This window comes from Mus pahari, chromosome 7 (assembly GCF_900095145.1).
Source record: "Mus pahari chromosome 7, PAHARI_EIJ_v1.1, whole genome shotgun sequence".
Taxonomy (NCBI): domain Eukaryota; kingdom Metazoa; phylum Chordata; class Mammalia; order Rodentia; family Muridae; genus Mus; species Mus pahari.
In genome coordinates this window covers 19,661,900-19,680,276 of record NC_034596.1, presented here as the reverse complement: position 1 = coordinate 19,680,276, position 18,377 = coordinate 19,661,900, and the positions used below count along the sequence as shown (strand labels likewise).

The window sequence follows — 18,377 nt, the reverse complement described above, 5'->3', positions numbered from 1 at the left end:
GTTGTTTTAAATGGATATTCATCTGTCCTGGGCTCTGAGTCCCCTGAAGGTGGTTCCAACCAAAACATGGGGCAGACCTCTGTAACCCACTATGACCCCTGGTTGCATCGAGACAGACTGTGCCATTTAGTGTGGTCTCAGCTTTTTTTAAATGTATAGACTGAGATGTGTGGAGAAAAGCAACGGGAGACCACAGACGGATCCATCTGGCATTGTTGGGGGTGGAGGGCACCCTGCTGCTTCTTCAGAGACTGTCTCCTCTATGAGCAGATGCTATGTGGCCTCTGGGTGGCCCAGCCACACATGCTCTCTGCCTCCACTCCCAACTGGGGCTTCACAGGCCATCAGAGGGTGCCTTTGGTTTCCCCTTCAGCATATGGTTAAAGATGGTGTGTGCTTACTACAAGCTGCAAGCAGCTCATTCAATCAAATCTAGAAATAAAATGTTCACTGAATGAAGCAGATATAGAGCTGGGGCTATTTATGTGATTTGTTGAGCCAGTAAATATTTACGGAACCACTACAAGCAACACACTGTGGGGGCAAATACAGAAAATGAGTGAAATGCAATTTGCAGAACAATGTGTGAAAACCCCAGTATATTGTAAAGTGCGATGGAGTGTTACAAGAAAAAGGCAGCTGCAGGCACACAGTCACGCAATAAATTTTCTTCTTTTATTTGGGTTCGAGGAGCCAGACTAAAGGTCTCCCAATGCCACCCATGCTAGCTTTGAATTAACTATGTGTCCTAGGTTGACTTAGAATTCACTGTATAATTCAGACTAGCTCCAAATGCAAAATCTCCTGCCTCAAATTTGCCATTGCAGGGATTAGAGCCATGAACCATCATGCCTGCTCACGTAGTTTATTTTACCTGCAGAAGAATGACTGTGAGAGGCTTGTTGCCCCTGCAATAGCTATCCACCCTCATTTCTGAGAAAGGAGAGTATAAACTTTCTTGTGAGAAGTGTCAAGGTGTGTGTGTGTGCCTCAGAACTGACTGAGCCCAGGTGTTGAGAGGTGGTATTCATTTTTAGAATCAACTGCCCCTCAAACAAACATGCCATATTTTATAAGGAATCTTGCTAGTTTTTTAAAAAAGATTTATTTGTTTTTATGTGTCTGAATATTTTGTCTTCATATACTTCATAACTCAATTTCAGGCCTAGCCCAGTGAAATGTGGCCTTGCTTATAGACTGTAAAACTTTCTATTCTATTCTCTCTACTCTTCTCGTTTCCTTCTGCTGACATGCTGCTCAAACACAGGTGTTTGCTTGCTGGCTGGGACACCTGACTCTTTCTTCTTCTATCTGCTTCTTTTTGCATCATTCCCTGCAGGCACACCATCCCAAGCCCTCCTGAGGGCAGACAGGCCATTTTAAGAATCAGGGATGAAGTCTGAGGGGCAGGATGCACTTCTCTGTACCTCCTCAAGCCCAGCGTGGCTAAAGAAAACTTTGATAGGGTTGGTAGAGAATCTCTGTTGTGCATGCTCCATCAGTGGGCCAGCTGGAATCCCACAGAGGTACAACAGCTTCCTAGTTACAGTTTGCAGCACCAGTAAAACACACATAGAGGTTTTCTGGGGGAGGCCACAGGTTGCACGTCTGGAAGGACACTGGCACTAGGAATGACGCATGGTTGTCTGTCTGTGAGGGTTGGCCACAATTCACCATGTTAGGAAAGTGGGCAGAGAGGAAGAACAGTGGTGAGGGGCCCAGGGGTCCATGGCATCAGCGAACCACTCACTGCAACTCCCTTCTCCCATGCAGTGTAGTTGCTAATAACCCTATTGTCCTCTGTGTCCAATTCCTAACAAAACCAGCCACGCCACATTTCTATTTTGACACACAGAAATGACTAAGGATGAAAAAAATCAAAACGAAAGCAAATTTAACAATTTTAGCTAGTAGGAATCGACAACTGACACCCCCACCCCCAAGACCTGTTCCCCTGCTTATAGGGCTCATCAGGCAAAGGGCATATGAGAATAGCTTGCCTGATACTCACATGTCACTGCCTGGGTTGGGTTTGACTGGGTCCTCAGATGGTAGGCAACACTCCATGATTTCATTAAAGCCTGCATTCCCAATATTCTTGGCAAGCTGCAAAAACAGAAGTCTATTTCAGAGCACTCAATTATTAATACCCTCCACTTCTGTCCATTATTCACAATCTGATGATTTATTTAATGGCCACTAAGAAATAGCGCCATAAAGTGGTTTGCTTTTAATGAAAAGGCACAGAACACAAAGCCCCATGGTATTGGTGCAGCGTGATGACCCACCGAGGAGCCTGTGGGAAATGGATGCCAGTCACCACAGACTTGGAGAAGCAGGAATTCGATCCATGGAGATCTACATTCTCACCTGCCTTCCTGCAGAAATCCTTTCACCCACAGCCTTCTTCACACCAGCTGTGAGCAGTGTCGCAGAGATTCATGGGACCAGGAGTTGGCCCTGGATATGGGGGTTGTGGTGAGATGGCCCTCACTCTTGTCTGCTGTGCGGTGGGGTTGCATAGGCCAGGGAGAAATCCCCTCCCCTTCCATTTGCCTTAACCACCAGTGGCAGGCAGGAGAGCTGGACCCACTGAGGTTTAGAGAGCAGGGGAGCTGTCCCCGCCTCTTACCTGCTACTGTATTCGGGCCCTGCACCTTTCCTAGGCAGCAGAGTAGAACTGGCCCTGGGCCTGGTGTGTGCAGGTGAGCAAGCACAAGGTCATGAGCTAAGGAGAGCTGGCCCTGTCTCCTGTCTAGTGGCCAGTAATGCAGACCAGGTTGAGACCCACTTCTCCACTCTCCCATCCTTCACCACCTATGGTAAGTAGAAGAGCTGGCCCCTGGGTCATGAGAGTGTTGAGAGTGGGAGAATTAGCTGTATCCCCCACAGGTTATGGCACTTGGAGAGTAGGCTCTGCAGCTATCCCTGGTGGGGATGGGGGGTGGGGTTTGCTGGTGACCTGGCCTATGCTCGTGAGAGCTGGGGAGTTGGTGGGCTCAGCAGCTTAGATACCTCTCAGGTCCAGAATCAGGGCTTTGAATTGGCCCACCCCAATGATGAACTGCTGGAGTGCATGAAGGGGGCCGGTCCTACAGACCCTAAACTACAGCATCTCCATGACATAGGACAACAACAGGATATCTGAAAGGAGTCCTGGTAAGGTTCCAGTATTGGAACCTTAGATAGGGTGGCAGAAGGCAGAGCCCTTGAACCAGACCAACAAGTCATTGCAATGAATATCTGCAGGCAAAGAAGAGTGGACAGAAGGGAATACTGTGAGATACACTGAGACACACTGAAGCTTTTACAACGAGAGGTTTTTTTCTCTGTCAGGGGGGAGGTTATAAGAGTGGAGGGGGAGATAAGTGGGATTGGGGTACATAGTATAAAAAGAGAGAGAGAGAGAGAGAGAGAGAGAGAGAGAGAGAGAGAGAGAGAGAGAGACAGAGAGACAGAGAGAGAGAGAGAGAGATCACACAAGACATCAAGACATCCAGGTGACCCCAGGTGTGTCTTCTGACTTTTCTTCTCGTCTGACAATCACTAAGTTCCAGGCACAGCCATGCTACCTTGATAACATGGCAACTGGCATTTGCTGAACGAAGCCAGGAGCTCCTTCAGAGCAGGGACATCCCCGCCTCATGCCAAGCACCTGCTCTGGAAGTGAGCTTCCAGGACAGATTCCTGTCACTGCTGTGCCCTGGCCCTCAAGTCAGATTTCCCAAAACAATACTGGTAGGGCGCATCTTGCACAGGGATAGGAAAAAAAACGGATTATTTAAAGTCATCATTGGAACACTAACTAACAGTGAAGGATGCAATGTCAAACTTCTTAGCTTGATTGCCCATGCAGACAAAGGGTGCAGAGACAGTCTGGAGGTGTGGCTGTAGAGAGGGTCTGGTGTGTCTTTAAGGGTGACCGGCTTAAGTTCGGATCCAAAAAATAAGTGTCAGGAGCCACCCCAACGCCTCCTAGTCTGCATTAAGTCGAGGGGTGTGGGAGGAGAAAACTCACCAGGAAGCAGAACATTTCCCTTCTGCTCAGATCTAGCTGGCTTAGCTGGGACAGCTGGTCCAGGGAGCCACCACATCTGTATGTCACACACATACACATTCAACACTGGAGCAACCCGTCACCTCACGTATCTGCTAAGACCCAGTTTATAAAGTAGCCTACAGGGAGCCATCGAGAGAGGCAAAACCCCCAAAGTTGGAGGCCACAGGATCCTACTGGGAAACATGGGTCCAGCAGACCCTTGAGGAGCAACACTTGGGGCAGGGAGAGCAAGTACTGACCAGAGCTTTGGTATCAAGAGCTGCCACCGCCACCTGAGGGAAGTGTGGACGTGCTGAATGAGAACCTGAGCTACACCGGCCACCGTGGAGGAGGAGGCCACCGTGTTCATTGGTGCATGTCTCTCCCTGTGGGGGGGGGGGGGGGGCTGAGCTCCAGGGCCCTAGAGATAGGAAGTATGAGGGTACCCAGGTACATTCTACACTGCTTTGCATGGCTTCTAATTCCTAAGACATGGAAGTGCCATGTAAATCACTGTCAAATGACACTGTTCAGGGAGCAACAACAAGAAAAAAATCTTCATGTGTCCAATATGGGGCAAAACCTTAGTAGGTGGGCTCAGCTACTTAGCACGTGAACAAAGAATGCTCAAGGGTCAGGGAGATGGAGGTGCTTCAGGAGACTCAGCAGCCGGGCGCCTCTCTTCAACCAAGGATATATGGGATAGATTTCAGGATGAAGAAAATTCAAATTCGGGTTTTCTTTTAATAACTCCTAGAATATCTTTTAATATTATTGGGGGGGTATTTACTTTATGTGTATGAGTATTTTGTCTGCATGTATGTATATGTACCAAAGGTATACAATGACCATGGAGCTTAGAAGAGGGTGTCAGCTCCCCTGGAATTACAGATGGTTGTGAGCCACCATGTGGGTGCTGGGAACAGAACTCAGGTCCTCGCAAGAGTGACAAGTACTCTTCAACACTGAGCCAGCTCTCCAGCACCCATCTTAAATAATTCCAACTTGAGGTTGGTTGGATTTGTAGATTGTAAACCCACCGACACAGAGGGCCAACTGAATATCACTTAAGGCAGTGAAACTGAAGCCTCAATTCTTCATGCTGCTTCGTAAACGCAAAATGAACTTGCCATGTAACTGAGCCCCTCAGCTGTTTTGGGCATGGGGCGCAAGCCAAACATTGGTCTTTACTGGATCAGTCCAACAACAGAGACAAATTGATAAAATAAACAATTAAATAAAATTAAAAAGAAAGAAAAGGGAGGAGGAGGAGGAAGAGCTGGTGGTGGCGGTGGCGCTGGCGCTGGCACTGGAGGTGGTGGTGTTGGTGGTAGCATCACGGCCAGGGACATGGCACAGTGGATAAAAGTATTTGAATTTCGAACCTGACTCTGATCCCTGGAACCCATCAAAGCTGGAGGTGCTGATGTGCATCTGTAATCTCAGCTCTCCTCTGGCAAGATGGGAGGGGCAGACATTAGAATTACCCAGACCCATGTGCCAGCTCGGCTAGACTAGACCAACAGGAACAAGAATGACCCTTATTTCTCAAGGGTGGAAGATAAAAACAGACTCCCCAAAACTGTCCTGCCACCTCCACATGCACACATGTCTGCATACAGACAACAAAACATGAAAAATAAAATTTTAAAGCGGCACAGTGCTGGGGGTGTGGCAACAGAAGCTCTTACTCACCTCTGCAAGACCCAGGCTCGCCCATGGCCAAGAAGACTCTGAGAATCACACACGCCCAGAACAAGGAAACGGGGCCTTTATAAATCTTTAGCAGCTGCCTAAGTAGGGCATGAAGCTACAACAAGACCTGAGGTTTTGTCTAGACACTAGTTTTAGAGTTTGGGACTGGCTGGAGCAAACTTCCTGCTTCCTGTTTCCATGGAGAGCGATATCAACTTTTTCGTACCTCTCTGTCCTCTCTTGAGGACAGAGACCAGAAGTGAGGGAAGCAACACTTCTCTGAAGTCTCTTAGGTCCCACAGGGGTCACTACACTGAGGCCTGCTCCTCCTGTAGGCTTGGTGCCCTCAAGCTGCCCAGTGGGGTGGGACTACCACACAGTTTCTGCACACAGGCCCCACATAGCCATCTGGGGCTTGCCAACTACACAGTAGTCTAGATCTGTTCTGGTTTACCTTAGCTTGCTCCCTGTTTGCCCCCAGCTCTGTTCCAGTAGGGATGGAAGGCCTGAAGACACGTCATGCCGTTTGACACATATGTGCATGAGGGCCCAGAAAACACAGGAGGGGTGACTAGTGCAGGCAGAATCAAGAAATTCTGGGGGCTTAACAAGGGTAGGGCATGAACAGCTAGAGGTTGGGAGGGGCGTTCACATGCCTAACATCTATGTGGACCTGGCCATTTCTCTAAATGGGGACTTGGTTTTACTCGTGGGTAAAAACAGCTCAGTGTTGTGACTTTCACATGGGTTTGCACACAGCCTATGGTGTCTATGAATCTTTAAGGGTATTACATGTGCATTACGTGAACAAGTTTCTTGGACTCTGAGTCTCACTTAGGCCAGAGAAAAGGCATGACACACACACACACACACACACACACACACACACACACACACACACACACACACACACACACACACACACACACACACACACACACACAGATAGCCCTCCACCCCCCAACACACTCACACAAACTCCAGCCATGCCAATGCCTGGAGCCCAAACATGATTCACGGATGGCAGCTGACTGTAATTTCTCATAGCCCTAAGCAACTGCAGTCACTACCCTGAGTGGCTTAGTTGAGTGTCAGCAAAATGCCAGTGTTAAAAAGCAATTCCCAGGGCTTGAGGCTGCGGCTGACCAGCCCAGATGTCTGACAGTGCAGTAGAGATAAACCTCAAGAGACAGCTGACTCAGCTAACCAACTCCCTGGGCTTCCTGACATTCCTCCAACGTGATGGAAGACTTTAACATTCAACTGCCTTTTCCCCCTTTATTCTGTTCAGACAGGGTCTCACTCTGCAGCCCAGGGTGGCCCTGGGACCTACTGGGTAGCACAGACTAGTCTCAAGGTAGCAGCAATCTTTGTTTTTAGCCTTTCAAATTTTGAGATCACAGGCATGAGCCATGACATTCCACTCTAAATTAAACTTCAAAATACTGAGGTTTTCTTTATTAACTTCAAATATGATAGTGAAATGGATCATCACATGATACCAGTACCCTACTAGATTTATAGTTTTCCAGGTGACATCCCCCCCATACCCCTTCAAAAGCTTCTTATGATGTTCTTCAGCATTAAGGAGAAAATTCATTTCTTTAAAACCCAGGCTTTTCATAGGTTTCTGGAACCCTATGAAGCTCTTACCCAGTGGTTCTCAGCCTTTCTCATGTTATGACCCTTTAATACAGTTCCTCCTGTTGTTGTGACCCCCAACCATAAAATTATTTTCATTGCTACTTCATGGCTGTAATATTGCTACTGTTATAAACCTAATGTAAATATCTGAAATGCAGATGGTTTTAGGTAACAACTGTGAAAAAGTCATTTGACAACACCAAAGGGGTCACCATCCACTGCTCCAAGCCTACTAGAGTATGAAATGCCGAAGTGGTCGGGTGGCAAACTTCCCCAAAAGAACCTAACAAACCCTCCACCCGCTTGTGTTCCATTTCACTGAACCAGAAGTGATTTCAAAAGCAGGAAGTGAAGAGGATTACTAACCAGTCACCTCCAGAGACGCCCAGGTCCGACCATCAACACGGAAAGTGTGCTTTGAAACAACAACACAGCTGGGTGTGGTGGCACACGCCTTTCATCCCAGCGCTTGGGTGGCAGAGGCAGGCGGATTTCTGAGTTCGAGACCAGCCTGGTCTACAAAGTGAGTTCCAAGACAGCCAGGGCTACACAGAGAAACCCTGTCTCAAAAAAACCAAAATAAGAAACAACACTTTAAAATGGAGAAAGAGCCAGCGCACAGTATTAGGAAACTCTGCAAACCAGGAAATAATCCACAGAACCGAGGACAGGAACAAGCGACCATTGATCTCCCATTCAAAGACATGATGCCAAACAGAAAACAGAAGTGTGCTCAGGTCTTGTCCATGGGCTGGCTGTCTCTTTCAGGTCATTTAAAAAGTCTCGGCTTGCCAACAACAGCAAAACTGGGAAACTGGAATTACTTTGATAAATAAGAGCGTGAAGGGGCAGCCCATGGGATGAGACAAACACTTGAGAGGCTGGTCCTACTCAAAGACAGAATCCAGACTATTATAACGAGCTTGCATAACTTGACAGAATGAACACAGATAGTCCTGACTTGATGGCAGAGGACCAAAGACATGAAACAGCAAATGGGTACAAGACGAACACGCAGCAGCACCAGCTGCAGCAACATGTGAGCAAAAACCATCACCTCTCACCAAGAAGCCTTATCAAAACCTTTGAGGTGAATGAGAAAAAGAACCATATACACTGTTGATCTGAATTTATGGAGATTTCTTTTAGAAAAATAAAAGTAAGGGACAGAGATGGCTCAGCAGTTAAGAGCATCCACCGACCGCTCTTACAGAAGACCCAAGTCTTATCCCTAGCATCCACATCAGGTATCTCACAGCTAAGCTGCCTGTAACTCCAGCATGGGGGTTTCTGATGCCCTCTTCTGAAGCATCTCTCCAGGTCCACTTTTTGAGTAGTCATTGTTGGAGCGGGGCTCTAACTAGCTCTTGAAAGCTAATTACTAGATGTCTAGGGATTCTGGGAGAGAGCTGTTAGACACTGCTACTGTTAAAAAATTATACTATGTAAACGCATGATAAGTCATGTCAGCAACTATGATATTAAATACTCAAGGCTCATTATCTTGCTGGGCATGTTGGTTGGCACACACTTGAATTCTAAGCATATAGGGATCTGAGGAAGAAGGAAGGAATTTGAGTTTAGCCTGGCTACAGAGTGAGACCCTGCTCCGAATAAACAAATGAGGACAAATCTTATCATTTCTAAATCTTACTACATTTCACTATTACCAGTGATTGGAGTTGTCTACATGCATTAGATTTATATGAAGAATGTATGCTAGAACACTTACTAAACAGTTCCACAATCAGTAATTCATAAGAGTAGCTTGAAGCTGGTCACGAAAGAAGCGTTTATACCAGGGGAATAGGCAAGCTTTCATTAGGGACTCTCTGCTCCTCAGAGTTGGCCGCTGAATATGTGTTGGGCTCTGGAGAGGGGCAGATGTGATGCTCACATACTGCCCACATGGCCAGATAAGCCATCACACATGCCAGTTTGTCCAGGGAGTCTCAAAAGTGAGTATGAGCTAAGACAGATTAAAGGGAGCCTCATTTTTCATGTGTTACCTGAATGGGTGCAGAACCTGGGTACATCAAGGTATTGTAAGCAAAGTTTCCTATTGATAGGTGGAGATAATACACCATGGATGTTGAGACATAGAGATCAGATGAGCCAGCACATAAAAGTGCATCCAAAATAAGCTATCATCTCACAATACATCATTTGACATGTTCCTCCATTGTAAGCAGCCCAGGGAAGGTTGAAATTGCTGCAGTCCATCAACGTTTGCTGAGGTACTGTTTCCTTGAGAATTTAATGCGACCATTTAAAAACTAAGCCGTAATCAACTTCCCCAGAGATGCCGTATACCTCAAAAACATAAGCTAGTGTCTCAGCAGCAGGAACCATACACATAACCAAGAACAAATTGTGAGTGCTTGCCAAGTCTGCTTCATGTACAAGCTGAAAGTAACCAGGAATGTTGCTGTCTGAGGTGCCAGGATCCACACTAGCTATTCCCCACTCCTGTCCTCCAAGATCAAACAAGGAATTCCTTGAAAAGACAGGGAGGCTTCCCCAAGACAGCCAGAGGCATCAGGACTACGGACACACTGGATTCAGAGATGTCAAGAAGATTTACTGCCCCGTGGGTGGAGTGCTGACTGTGAGAATTGATGTTCTATCACGATTATTGCTCTTGACATTAAAATCAATGACAATCAATATCCACTTACTACTTGCTACCCCACATCCAGTCCTCTCAGGAAAGGCTTTCAAGTACAGCTTTCCAAACGGAAACCATGGACGCTGAGGTGTCCTCCAAAGCCCACGTAAGCACATAACTGGCCTCGTGACTCAGTAAGCCTACAGTGTCAGGTACCAAAAGGTGTTTCTCAAAACATGCTTCCAGTTTCCCATTCCCCTATCAAAAAGCATCCATATTACCAGTGACCCAAGAGTGAAAAAGTATTTCAGAAAAGTGAGAGCAAAAACAGAAGCTAGTGTTTCTCCTGAGAGGAACAAGAAAGATCAGTAAGACAATGGAGGCTTGAAGCAAGAAGTGGGATACAGTTTTGTCAGAAACTGGTTGGTGACTTGGGGTCAGTAAACCATTTATTGCCCTTGGGCTTTAGGTTCCATGCCTGGTTAATGAAGGAGTGAAGGGGGGCCTAGCTATCACTTCGGCTGTTTCAGAAGACTCCTAAACAGCCTTGGTCACTTGTACTTCCTGCATTTAGGAACATGACATAACAAGACACACCCTTCATCACAGGTGTCGGAAAGTCGGTAATTATCAATGAGTCTCTAAATCTAATTACCAGAAGCTCAGATGTTCCCAATACATCTAATGTCAGGGACTGCATCCTGGAGTAATGAACCCCCAGCTCCCGGTGGATCCCAGAGCACTCGATACAAGTCAGGATGCCCAGGTTGGTAGAGAGCCATGTCGGATCTGTCAAAGGAAAAGGGACATCATGAGCATCAGAGAACAGTCAGGAGGCAGAAGTTTCTCCCTGTCAGGCTTTGAGCATTTTACCCTAGCCACAGCTGCTGCCCCTGGTCATCTAAAATCACACTAAACCCACAGCAATGTCCCTCTTCTCCTTCCATGTCCTACCCTTCCAAAAGCAAGTGACTACAAGTCACCTGGCCATTCTGCAGAGTGGAGGAGGAGGGGCAGGACTCTCCAAAGCAGAGCACTGAGGGGACAGATAAGATCTCAGGATACCAACAGGAACGGAATACACACCCATGCCTGTGCAGTGCTGTGCAGTGCTGTGCTCAGGGTCTGGGTTGTGGCAGTAGTCAACTGTGCTGTGAACATCTGAAGTCAGAGAACTTTTACATACTATCACCTCACTGGACGCTCAGGGCATGCTGCTAGCAAGTACTGAGCACATGGCCACCCTTCGTTTCCCAGAGTTCAAGCTATACTTTATATGGCATGTTCATATCCTCCTTTCAAGTGCTTAGTGTACAGTGTGGAACCAGCCAATACTTGATAGTGAACGCTGAACTTACAAAGCATTGAAATTAAGATGTATTGGAGCACAATGTCTCCTGAGTGCTTCCTGTCCCCTGAAATCCTCCACAGAGAAACATCATGATCTTGCCCATGAGGTCATCATCGAGTTCTTTAAAAACTGTCTAGTTGTTAAAAAGTGGGAATTGGCCGGGCATGGTGGCGCACGCCTTTAATCCCAGCACTTGGGAGGCAGAGGCAGGTGGATTTCTGAGTTCGAGGCCAGCCTGGTCTACAAAGTGAGTTCCAGGATAGCCAGGGCTATACAGAGAAACTCTGTCTCGAAAAACCAAAAAAAAAAAAAAAAAAAAAAAAAGTGGGAGTTGAGTTGGGGAGAGGGAAAGATGGCTCAGTGACAGGAGCACCTGTTCTTGTACAGGACTGGAGTTCCATGCCCAGTATCTATGGGTCACAGACTCTGCCTGAAAGTTACTTTAAATGGTCCTCTAAGTAGGACAGAGAGGCTGATAGGCAAAAGCCCCCCCCCCCCCCCCGCACTCACCCTCACAGCCCCTCCGAGCCTGTGAGACTAGTGACCTTCAGTTCATCCCCAATGGGCCCTTCAGTTTTCATTGCCTGAAAGAGGCTGAGCTGTCATCTTTTCATCTCCATCAGACTCTTTTCCCATGGTCCTGCCCTGGGCCCAGCAGGAGGCAGGGATCTCCTATTCATGTGCCCCACTGCTCTTTGTACACAGTTCATTAAGCATTTGTGTAATGGGATGAGCCCAGACTGAGTTGCACCAATTTCATGTTTGAAATCAGAATGGAAAAAAAAAAAAAAAATCAATGGGTGGATTTCAGGCATCTCTGGAATCTGAATGCCCTAGAGCTGGGGTTGGGGCTCTCCCGGGTCACCTGGTGCCCCACAGTCGCAGCACACGTCATTGCCCGTCATCCTCTGCACCTCCGCTATGATCTCCTTGGTCAGCTCTTGGACGATGTTATTTTCTCCGGTGTTGTCGTCACCCTTAAACGCGTTGTTCAGAGCTTCTTCCTTACTGTTCTGCAGCACAGACATCCATCTGGGCAAACAGCCGCAGCGTGGGGTGTCAGCTGGGTGAACAGGCCCACTCCAGTCCCACCCCTAGTCCCAGCCCCACCCACAGAACTTACATCTGACATTCTTGTTCGTCTTCCGCTTGGAAGTGGTACGTCCTGTCATCTGCATAGCAAGGGAGACTTATCACTGTGCAGCCGGGCGTATTTACCTCAGGAGTAAATAATGTGTGCTCTCTACCAGATGAATGTATAAAGCCAAGCAGCCCTTGGGACATGCGCGTGCCGTGCATGTGTGTGTGCTGACACTTCAGTCATTGTGACTTTATAGTGCAAATCTATCAACCTGCCCCTTTCTAGTCTAAAAGATGCCGTTTCAAAGAATTTCTATAATCTCATTAAAGAGCCACCCCCAAAAAGGAACTGAACTGCTCAAGTCCTTTGATAAGAGCCTTCCCTATCTCACTTTTTGAGGTAGGGTCTCCCTATGTAGACCAGGCTAGCTTTGAACTCACAAGAGATTTGCCTGCCTCTGCTTCCTGAGTGATAAGACTAAAAGGCTCGGATAATTCCCCCGACGAGCAAGAGCCTTTTTAGGAAAACATGATCTTAGACATTTTCTGGCTTCCTTAGAAAAGAACTAATACTATATCAAAAATTCTAAAGCCACACCCCGAGAGTCCTATGTCACAAGCACAGCTAGCCTGAGAAGATGAATAACGGTATAAGAGGAAGTGCTGCGGTGTACATCAGGTACTTGCAGTGTCTTACAAGTGCTTTCAGGGGCTGTGTTCCCAGGAGGGGTGGATGAGGGACAGCTTAATTTCTGTGTTATTCTTGCCAAAATGAACAACCTCAGTTAAGTCCTGAGGTAACACAGGAGAAACCTAACTTGACAGACAGCTCACAACAAAACTGGACAGCAGTCTTCAAAATGTACAAAGGTCAACATGGGCAAGGGATGACTAGAAACTGGACCCCTAGGAGAAATGACTAAATATAATCTAAATGTGACACGGGGTCTGGAGGGATCATAGCACCAGGGCAAGAGTGGGAAAGGGGTGCATTATGGGTATCATTTCACAGCACCAAGTCTGTGTCCTTCCTCAATGTGGATTTCTCTAGTAATACATACTGGCTAACTGTACTAACATATCTACACACACACACACACACACACACACACACACACAGAGGAACACACACACACTGGAACACATGCATAAACACATGCACACACACACACACACATGAACGCAGGAACATGTGCAAATACACACACACACATAAATAAATAAATGCTTTTGAAAATATAATGAGTAGACAGCTCTGCAGCAGTAGTTTTCACGCCTTGTCTTAGAAAGACTCTTGATGGGCCACCTGATTGGGGCCAAGTATCAAGAGGGGTCAAGTGCAGACACAAGTGAGGCTCAGAGCAGAGGTTTTGTGTCTTTAAAATCTTAACACCAGGGGGAGTCAGACATCACTTGTCTGCACCCCATCTGTCACCAACGAGAAGAACAGGCAAAGAGAACTACTTCAAGTTAGACAAATACTGGACTGCAGCAGACTGAAGTGAGCAAAGAGGCATGGCCACCTTCTCCTCCCAAGCACCTCACAGCCCCGCCCAGCCTCTTAGGAAGACAGCCTGAAGGGCAGGTCCACAGTTGTAGCTGGGAGCTTGCCAAATGGACCTCAGAGTTCTCGGGAAGCTGTGACTGGAGAGCATGTCAGTGTCCTGGGCCCACACTGCGCTACTTTACAGCCAGGTTGGGTGTGGCTTCGTCATCTGCTGACTAATTCTGCCAGTAATCTGACTGGGCACTGGAGAAATGGGAGGTCATTCTGTACAAAGTGTCCAAATAATAATGCCCTCTCTGCAGGCTCTCTGGAAATCCACCTACACCAGGGCAGTTTCCATGAGCTTCTTGCCACAAGAGAAGCATTTGGAGCTGTAGAAAGGCATGCCACCAAGGCCCTCTGAGCTCCATCCTGTCTGGGAGACTGGCCAAGTTATTTCGTAATTCTAACCATGGTCCTTCCTAGGGTGCCTGTGTGGCTCAAAGACAATGGCTCAAGAGTGTGCCTGAGGGCACAAGACTGGACAGGTCCCAAAGGGCTGGCTTCACTGCAGACAGATCCCCCTAGAGGGGCACGTTCCCTCTTGATCAGAATGGGAAGGCCCTGTTTGGGAGCAGGAGATAACAGTGAGGGCGGGCCTTGAAGGCAGGAGCTCAAGGCAGCCAGCCAGCCAGCCTGTCACCCTCTCAGCAGCTTCAATACAGAATGATGAGTGAGGAGAAGGGTGACTCCTGGGGTGCAGCTAGAGTCTCACTGGCCTGCTGTTTCTTGGCCTGGTCTTGGGTTCATCTTTGATTTCCCGACAACTCAACTATGTTAAAATCAAGGACATTTGATGGCATTTGCTCCACTAGTCAGGAGGCAGAGGGAATAGGGTGGTGCTAAATGAGTCAATCCCCACCCCCACCCCGCCTTCCCACCTTCTCAGGACAGCAGTCGCACCAGAGCTTTAGCCAGTGCATTTTTCCTGATAACTTCAGGTCTCTCTACATGAACTTAAGCCCCAGCAGCTCTGCAGAAAGCATTCCCACCAGATGTTCCCAGAGAAACTAGTCACTTTGAACACCTGCTGAGTTGAAAACTGGATAGGACTAGAATTAATTTTGCTCCTTAAAGGCCAAGCAGGAGAAGTGGGTGAGAAAGGTTTTCAACATAACTAGTGTTCTACATCTGCATAGCCACAACAGCAAACGGTAGTTGCGGCCAAGACTTACGGAGTACCTCAAGCTGCCACAAAGTCAACAGTGTGATCCTGGCGAAGTCTGTCTGTATCACTGCCCTCGGGCATAACCAGACTCACACACTAGTCACTTCACCCACATCCTCAGGATGCAACGATTCACACCTAGCAGGTCTGTGTGCCCTTCCTATGTGCACTCCTCCTGATGAGCTGAAAACACGCAGGAGAAAGGTTCTGTAGCAAGGGCTTCTGCACCTGGGGTGTTTGCTGGGAACCCACCAGCCATTCTGGAGGCGAGAGCTGAGGAGGTGTTGCACCTACCTCATTGTGGTACCCAAAGCTCAGCCAAACTCAGATGGCTACCAAGTACTGTTGTGGCACCCAAGGGAACTTATGCCTAGGGTAACATCTTTTGAACAGGCTACCCTTTTTTTTTTTTTTTTTTTTAAAAAAAAAAAAAAAAGGGTCGAAAACCTGCTTTTCCAGCCACTAGCAGACATCTAATGACACCATCATGTTTTTTCCTCTAACTCAAGCTTAGGTTACAGTCTAGAGGCAGGTGACCTGGTAGTGGTCACATGTAAAATACAGTCAAGGCTTAGCATTTTACACTGTAGATGGAATTCTGAGAGTAAGGTTTGCTACACATGGAACCTACCAGACTGAGGAGACAGGAAGCAGCACAATCTCTCTCTCTCTCTCTCTCTCTCTCTCTCTCTCTCTCTCTCTCTCTCATCCTGCCCCAGCCCAGTGATCCTGTCTCTCCCTCCCTCAGAGTTGGAGTTAGAGGCACATGCTTACAGCAAGTGCTCTAACCCACTGAGCAATCTCCCTAGCTCAGCATAAACGGCAGACAGTCCCCAGATGGCTCCCCTGTCACCTAGCTCAGCTTGGCCTGTGGCTCAGTGCAGTGGGTCTGCAGATGAAGCCTGCTGAGGGGCACAAGCCACACAGGTGGTGGAGATGGCTTGACCAGACTTCTCGATTTGCTGTGAGTGTTAAATCACATCACACTGGCTCTGAGGTCTCAGTTATGTGGTCAGAAGAATTAATCAGACCGTGGTATGGCATGCTAGGGTTGATGGGACATACCACCAGCCAAGGCCCCTCAGGCTAGTGCTTTGTGTAAATCCATTGCTGTGCTGGATTGCTGTGGACACCACTTCAGAGGGAAGACTGGCCCACCCTTTCCTGAACTATAATCATGCCACGCACAATGACCGGGGACAAAAGGTATTTATCATATTTTCCTTAAGATGTCATGAGCCCCTTCCTTGTTTCTAGAAGGTTCTGAGTAAACGTTTTCTGTAATTGCTGGTTATGGCAGTTCTTTTGTGTACACCACAAAGCTGAGAAATACACAGGAGCAAAAATGCAAATTCTGTAGTGGGAAAAATAAACAACTTTTAAAAACTCAAGTTAAAGGGCTGTATTAAAAACCTAATCATTTTTGTTTTGAGCTTTAAAAAAAACCTTATTGGGCTGGAGAGATGGCTCAGTGGTTAAGAGCACTGACTGTTCTTCCAGAGGTCCTGAGTTCAATTCCCAGCAACCACATGGTGGCTCACAACCATCCATAATGAGATCCTCTTCTGGTGTGTCTGAAGATAGCTACATTGTACTCATGTAAATAAAATATATAAAAATTCTTTAAAAAAAAAGTATTACATTTATTTATGCTTTGTGTAGGGAGGCGACTTATGTGCACCATGGGGTGTGTGTGTGTGTGTGTGTGTGTAGCCTGCAGGAATAGATTTGTTCCTTCTACCACATGAGATCCAGGAATAAAACACGAGTTGTCAGGCTTGGCAGCCAAGGGACTTTAACCCACTAAGCCACCTCACTGGCCTCCACATATAGCATTTAAAACACCACACAAATAAATTATAGAAACTCCACACAGCAAAACTTTCATTTGAAGAAGGCAGGTGAAAGGATTTCAGGGCTGAGATTCATCCAGAACAATCTGTCTGTTTATGGACACAGTTGCTGAGGCTCGAGTGAAGAGGGTGGTTCTCAATTTACAGAGCAGATGGAACAGGATTGGCTTCAAAGGCCAATTCTAACCCAAGGACCAGCAAGCCACCAGTCAACACTAGAAAGATAAGAGGCACATCACTTGAAAAACAGGATCTCACAATGACGACTGGCCTGGCCTCAAACTCATAGTCCTCCTGACTCAGCCTCCTAAGTGTTGGTTTTACAAGCTTCTGCCATAATACCCAACCACCTTAAGACCATCTTACGGTCTTCAAAAGGCTGAAGCTCCAGGTATGTGTAAAATGACCACTGCTCAGTCTGGGAAAGCACTTACGTGATATGAGGTCGAAACACTTCTTCTCCTCGGGATTGGTCTTCACCTGGCAGGTTAGCAGGTTGAGCTTGGCAGGTGGCCGGTTGGCCTGTTTAAAAACAAATGAAAAAAAAAAATGCAGGTCTGTGGGCAGTGGGAGACAGTCCTCAAGAGCAGAAGGTTTGCAGAGGTGGGACACACAGAGGAATGCTGTCGGTGGGGTGGGGTCCTTGGATCTCAGCTCCACAACAGCTCTCTCCCAGGGCACATCCAGTGGTCTATACAACTCATCTGACAGGGCCAGGTCTGTGTAGAGGTTGGTGGCTGCTCCAGAGCTAAGAGACTGAGACACAGGGTTCTGACACCTTGAGGTGGCTTGAGCAAGCACACAGCTTCATTTCATGAGCTTTTCAAAGTGTTCTGCTAAGTGGAAACACTACTTCCAGGAAAAGTCATTCAGCACATGCACATAAAAGGGTGTGTATCTATGTGCCATGTGTCGCTTGTTTGTTTTGACTATCTAAAATGAGCGCAGGCAACAATTCACAATCCTAAATACCAACCACCACTCCCACTTGTTTTCACGAAACATATTCTACATACAAAAGATCACAACACATTTTATTGGTTTCAATTAAGAAGGGGAGAGGGGAACAGAGAATAGGGGACTAGAGAGATGGCTCATCAACGAAGAGCAATTGTTGCTCTTACAGAGGAACTCAGGTTGGTTCCCATCACTCACTTGGGTGGCTCAACTTGGAACTCCAGCTCCAGAAAATCTGATACCTTTTTCTGGCCTCCACACACTTGGAACATACATACATGCAGTCAAAACACCCATACACATAAAATAATAATAAATACTAAGTCTTAAACTATTTTCACGAATATCCAAGACACATTATGGAAAACAGAAGAAAATCAAGAAGGATGANCATTTGTGGATACTTCATTCCTCCTTAGAATGAGGAACATAACTC

At 47.1% G+C, this 18,377-nt stretch overlaps 1 protein-coding gene across 5 annotated transcripts in view; it reads right to left on the bottom strand.

Annotated features, from left to right (window-relative positions):
- Asap2 (ArfGAP with SH3 domain, ankyrin repeat and PH domain 2) overlaps nt 1-18,377 on the bottom strand; it is a 156,684-nt gene that overhangs the window by 27,718 nt on the left and 110,589 nt on the right. For all 5 annotated transcript variants that reach the window (XM_029541189.1, XM_021202007.2, XM_029541190.1 and 2 more), the window contains 5 exons: nt 17,419-17,506; nt 12,461-12,509; nt 12,203-12,369; nt 10,642-10,775; nt 2,012-2,106 (listed from right to left, as the gene is read on the bottom strand). In XM_029541189.1, the coding sequence (XP_029397049.1) occupies nt 2,012-2,106; nt 10,642-10,775; nt 12,203-12,369; nt 12,461-12,509; nt 17,419-17,506 (533 nt within the window). The remainder of the gene's footprint in view (nt 1-2,011; nt 2,107-10,641; nt 10,776-12,202; nt 12,370-12,460; nt 12,510-17,418; nt 17,507-18,377) is intronic.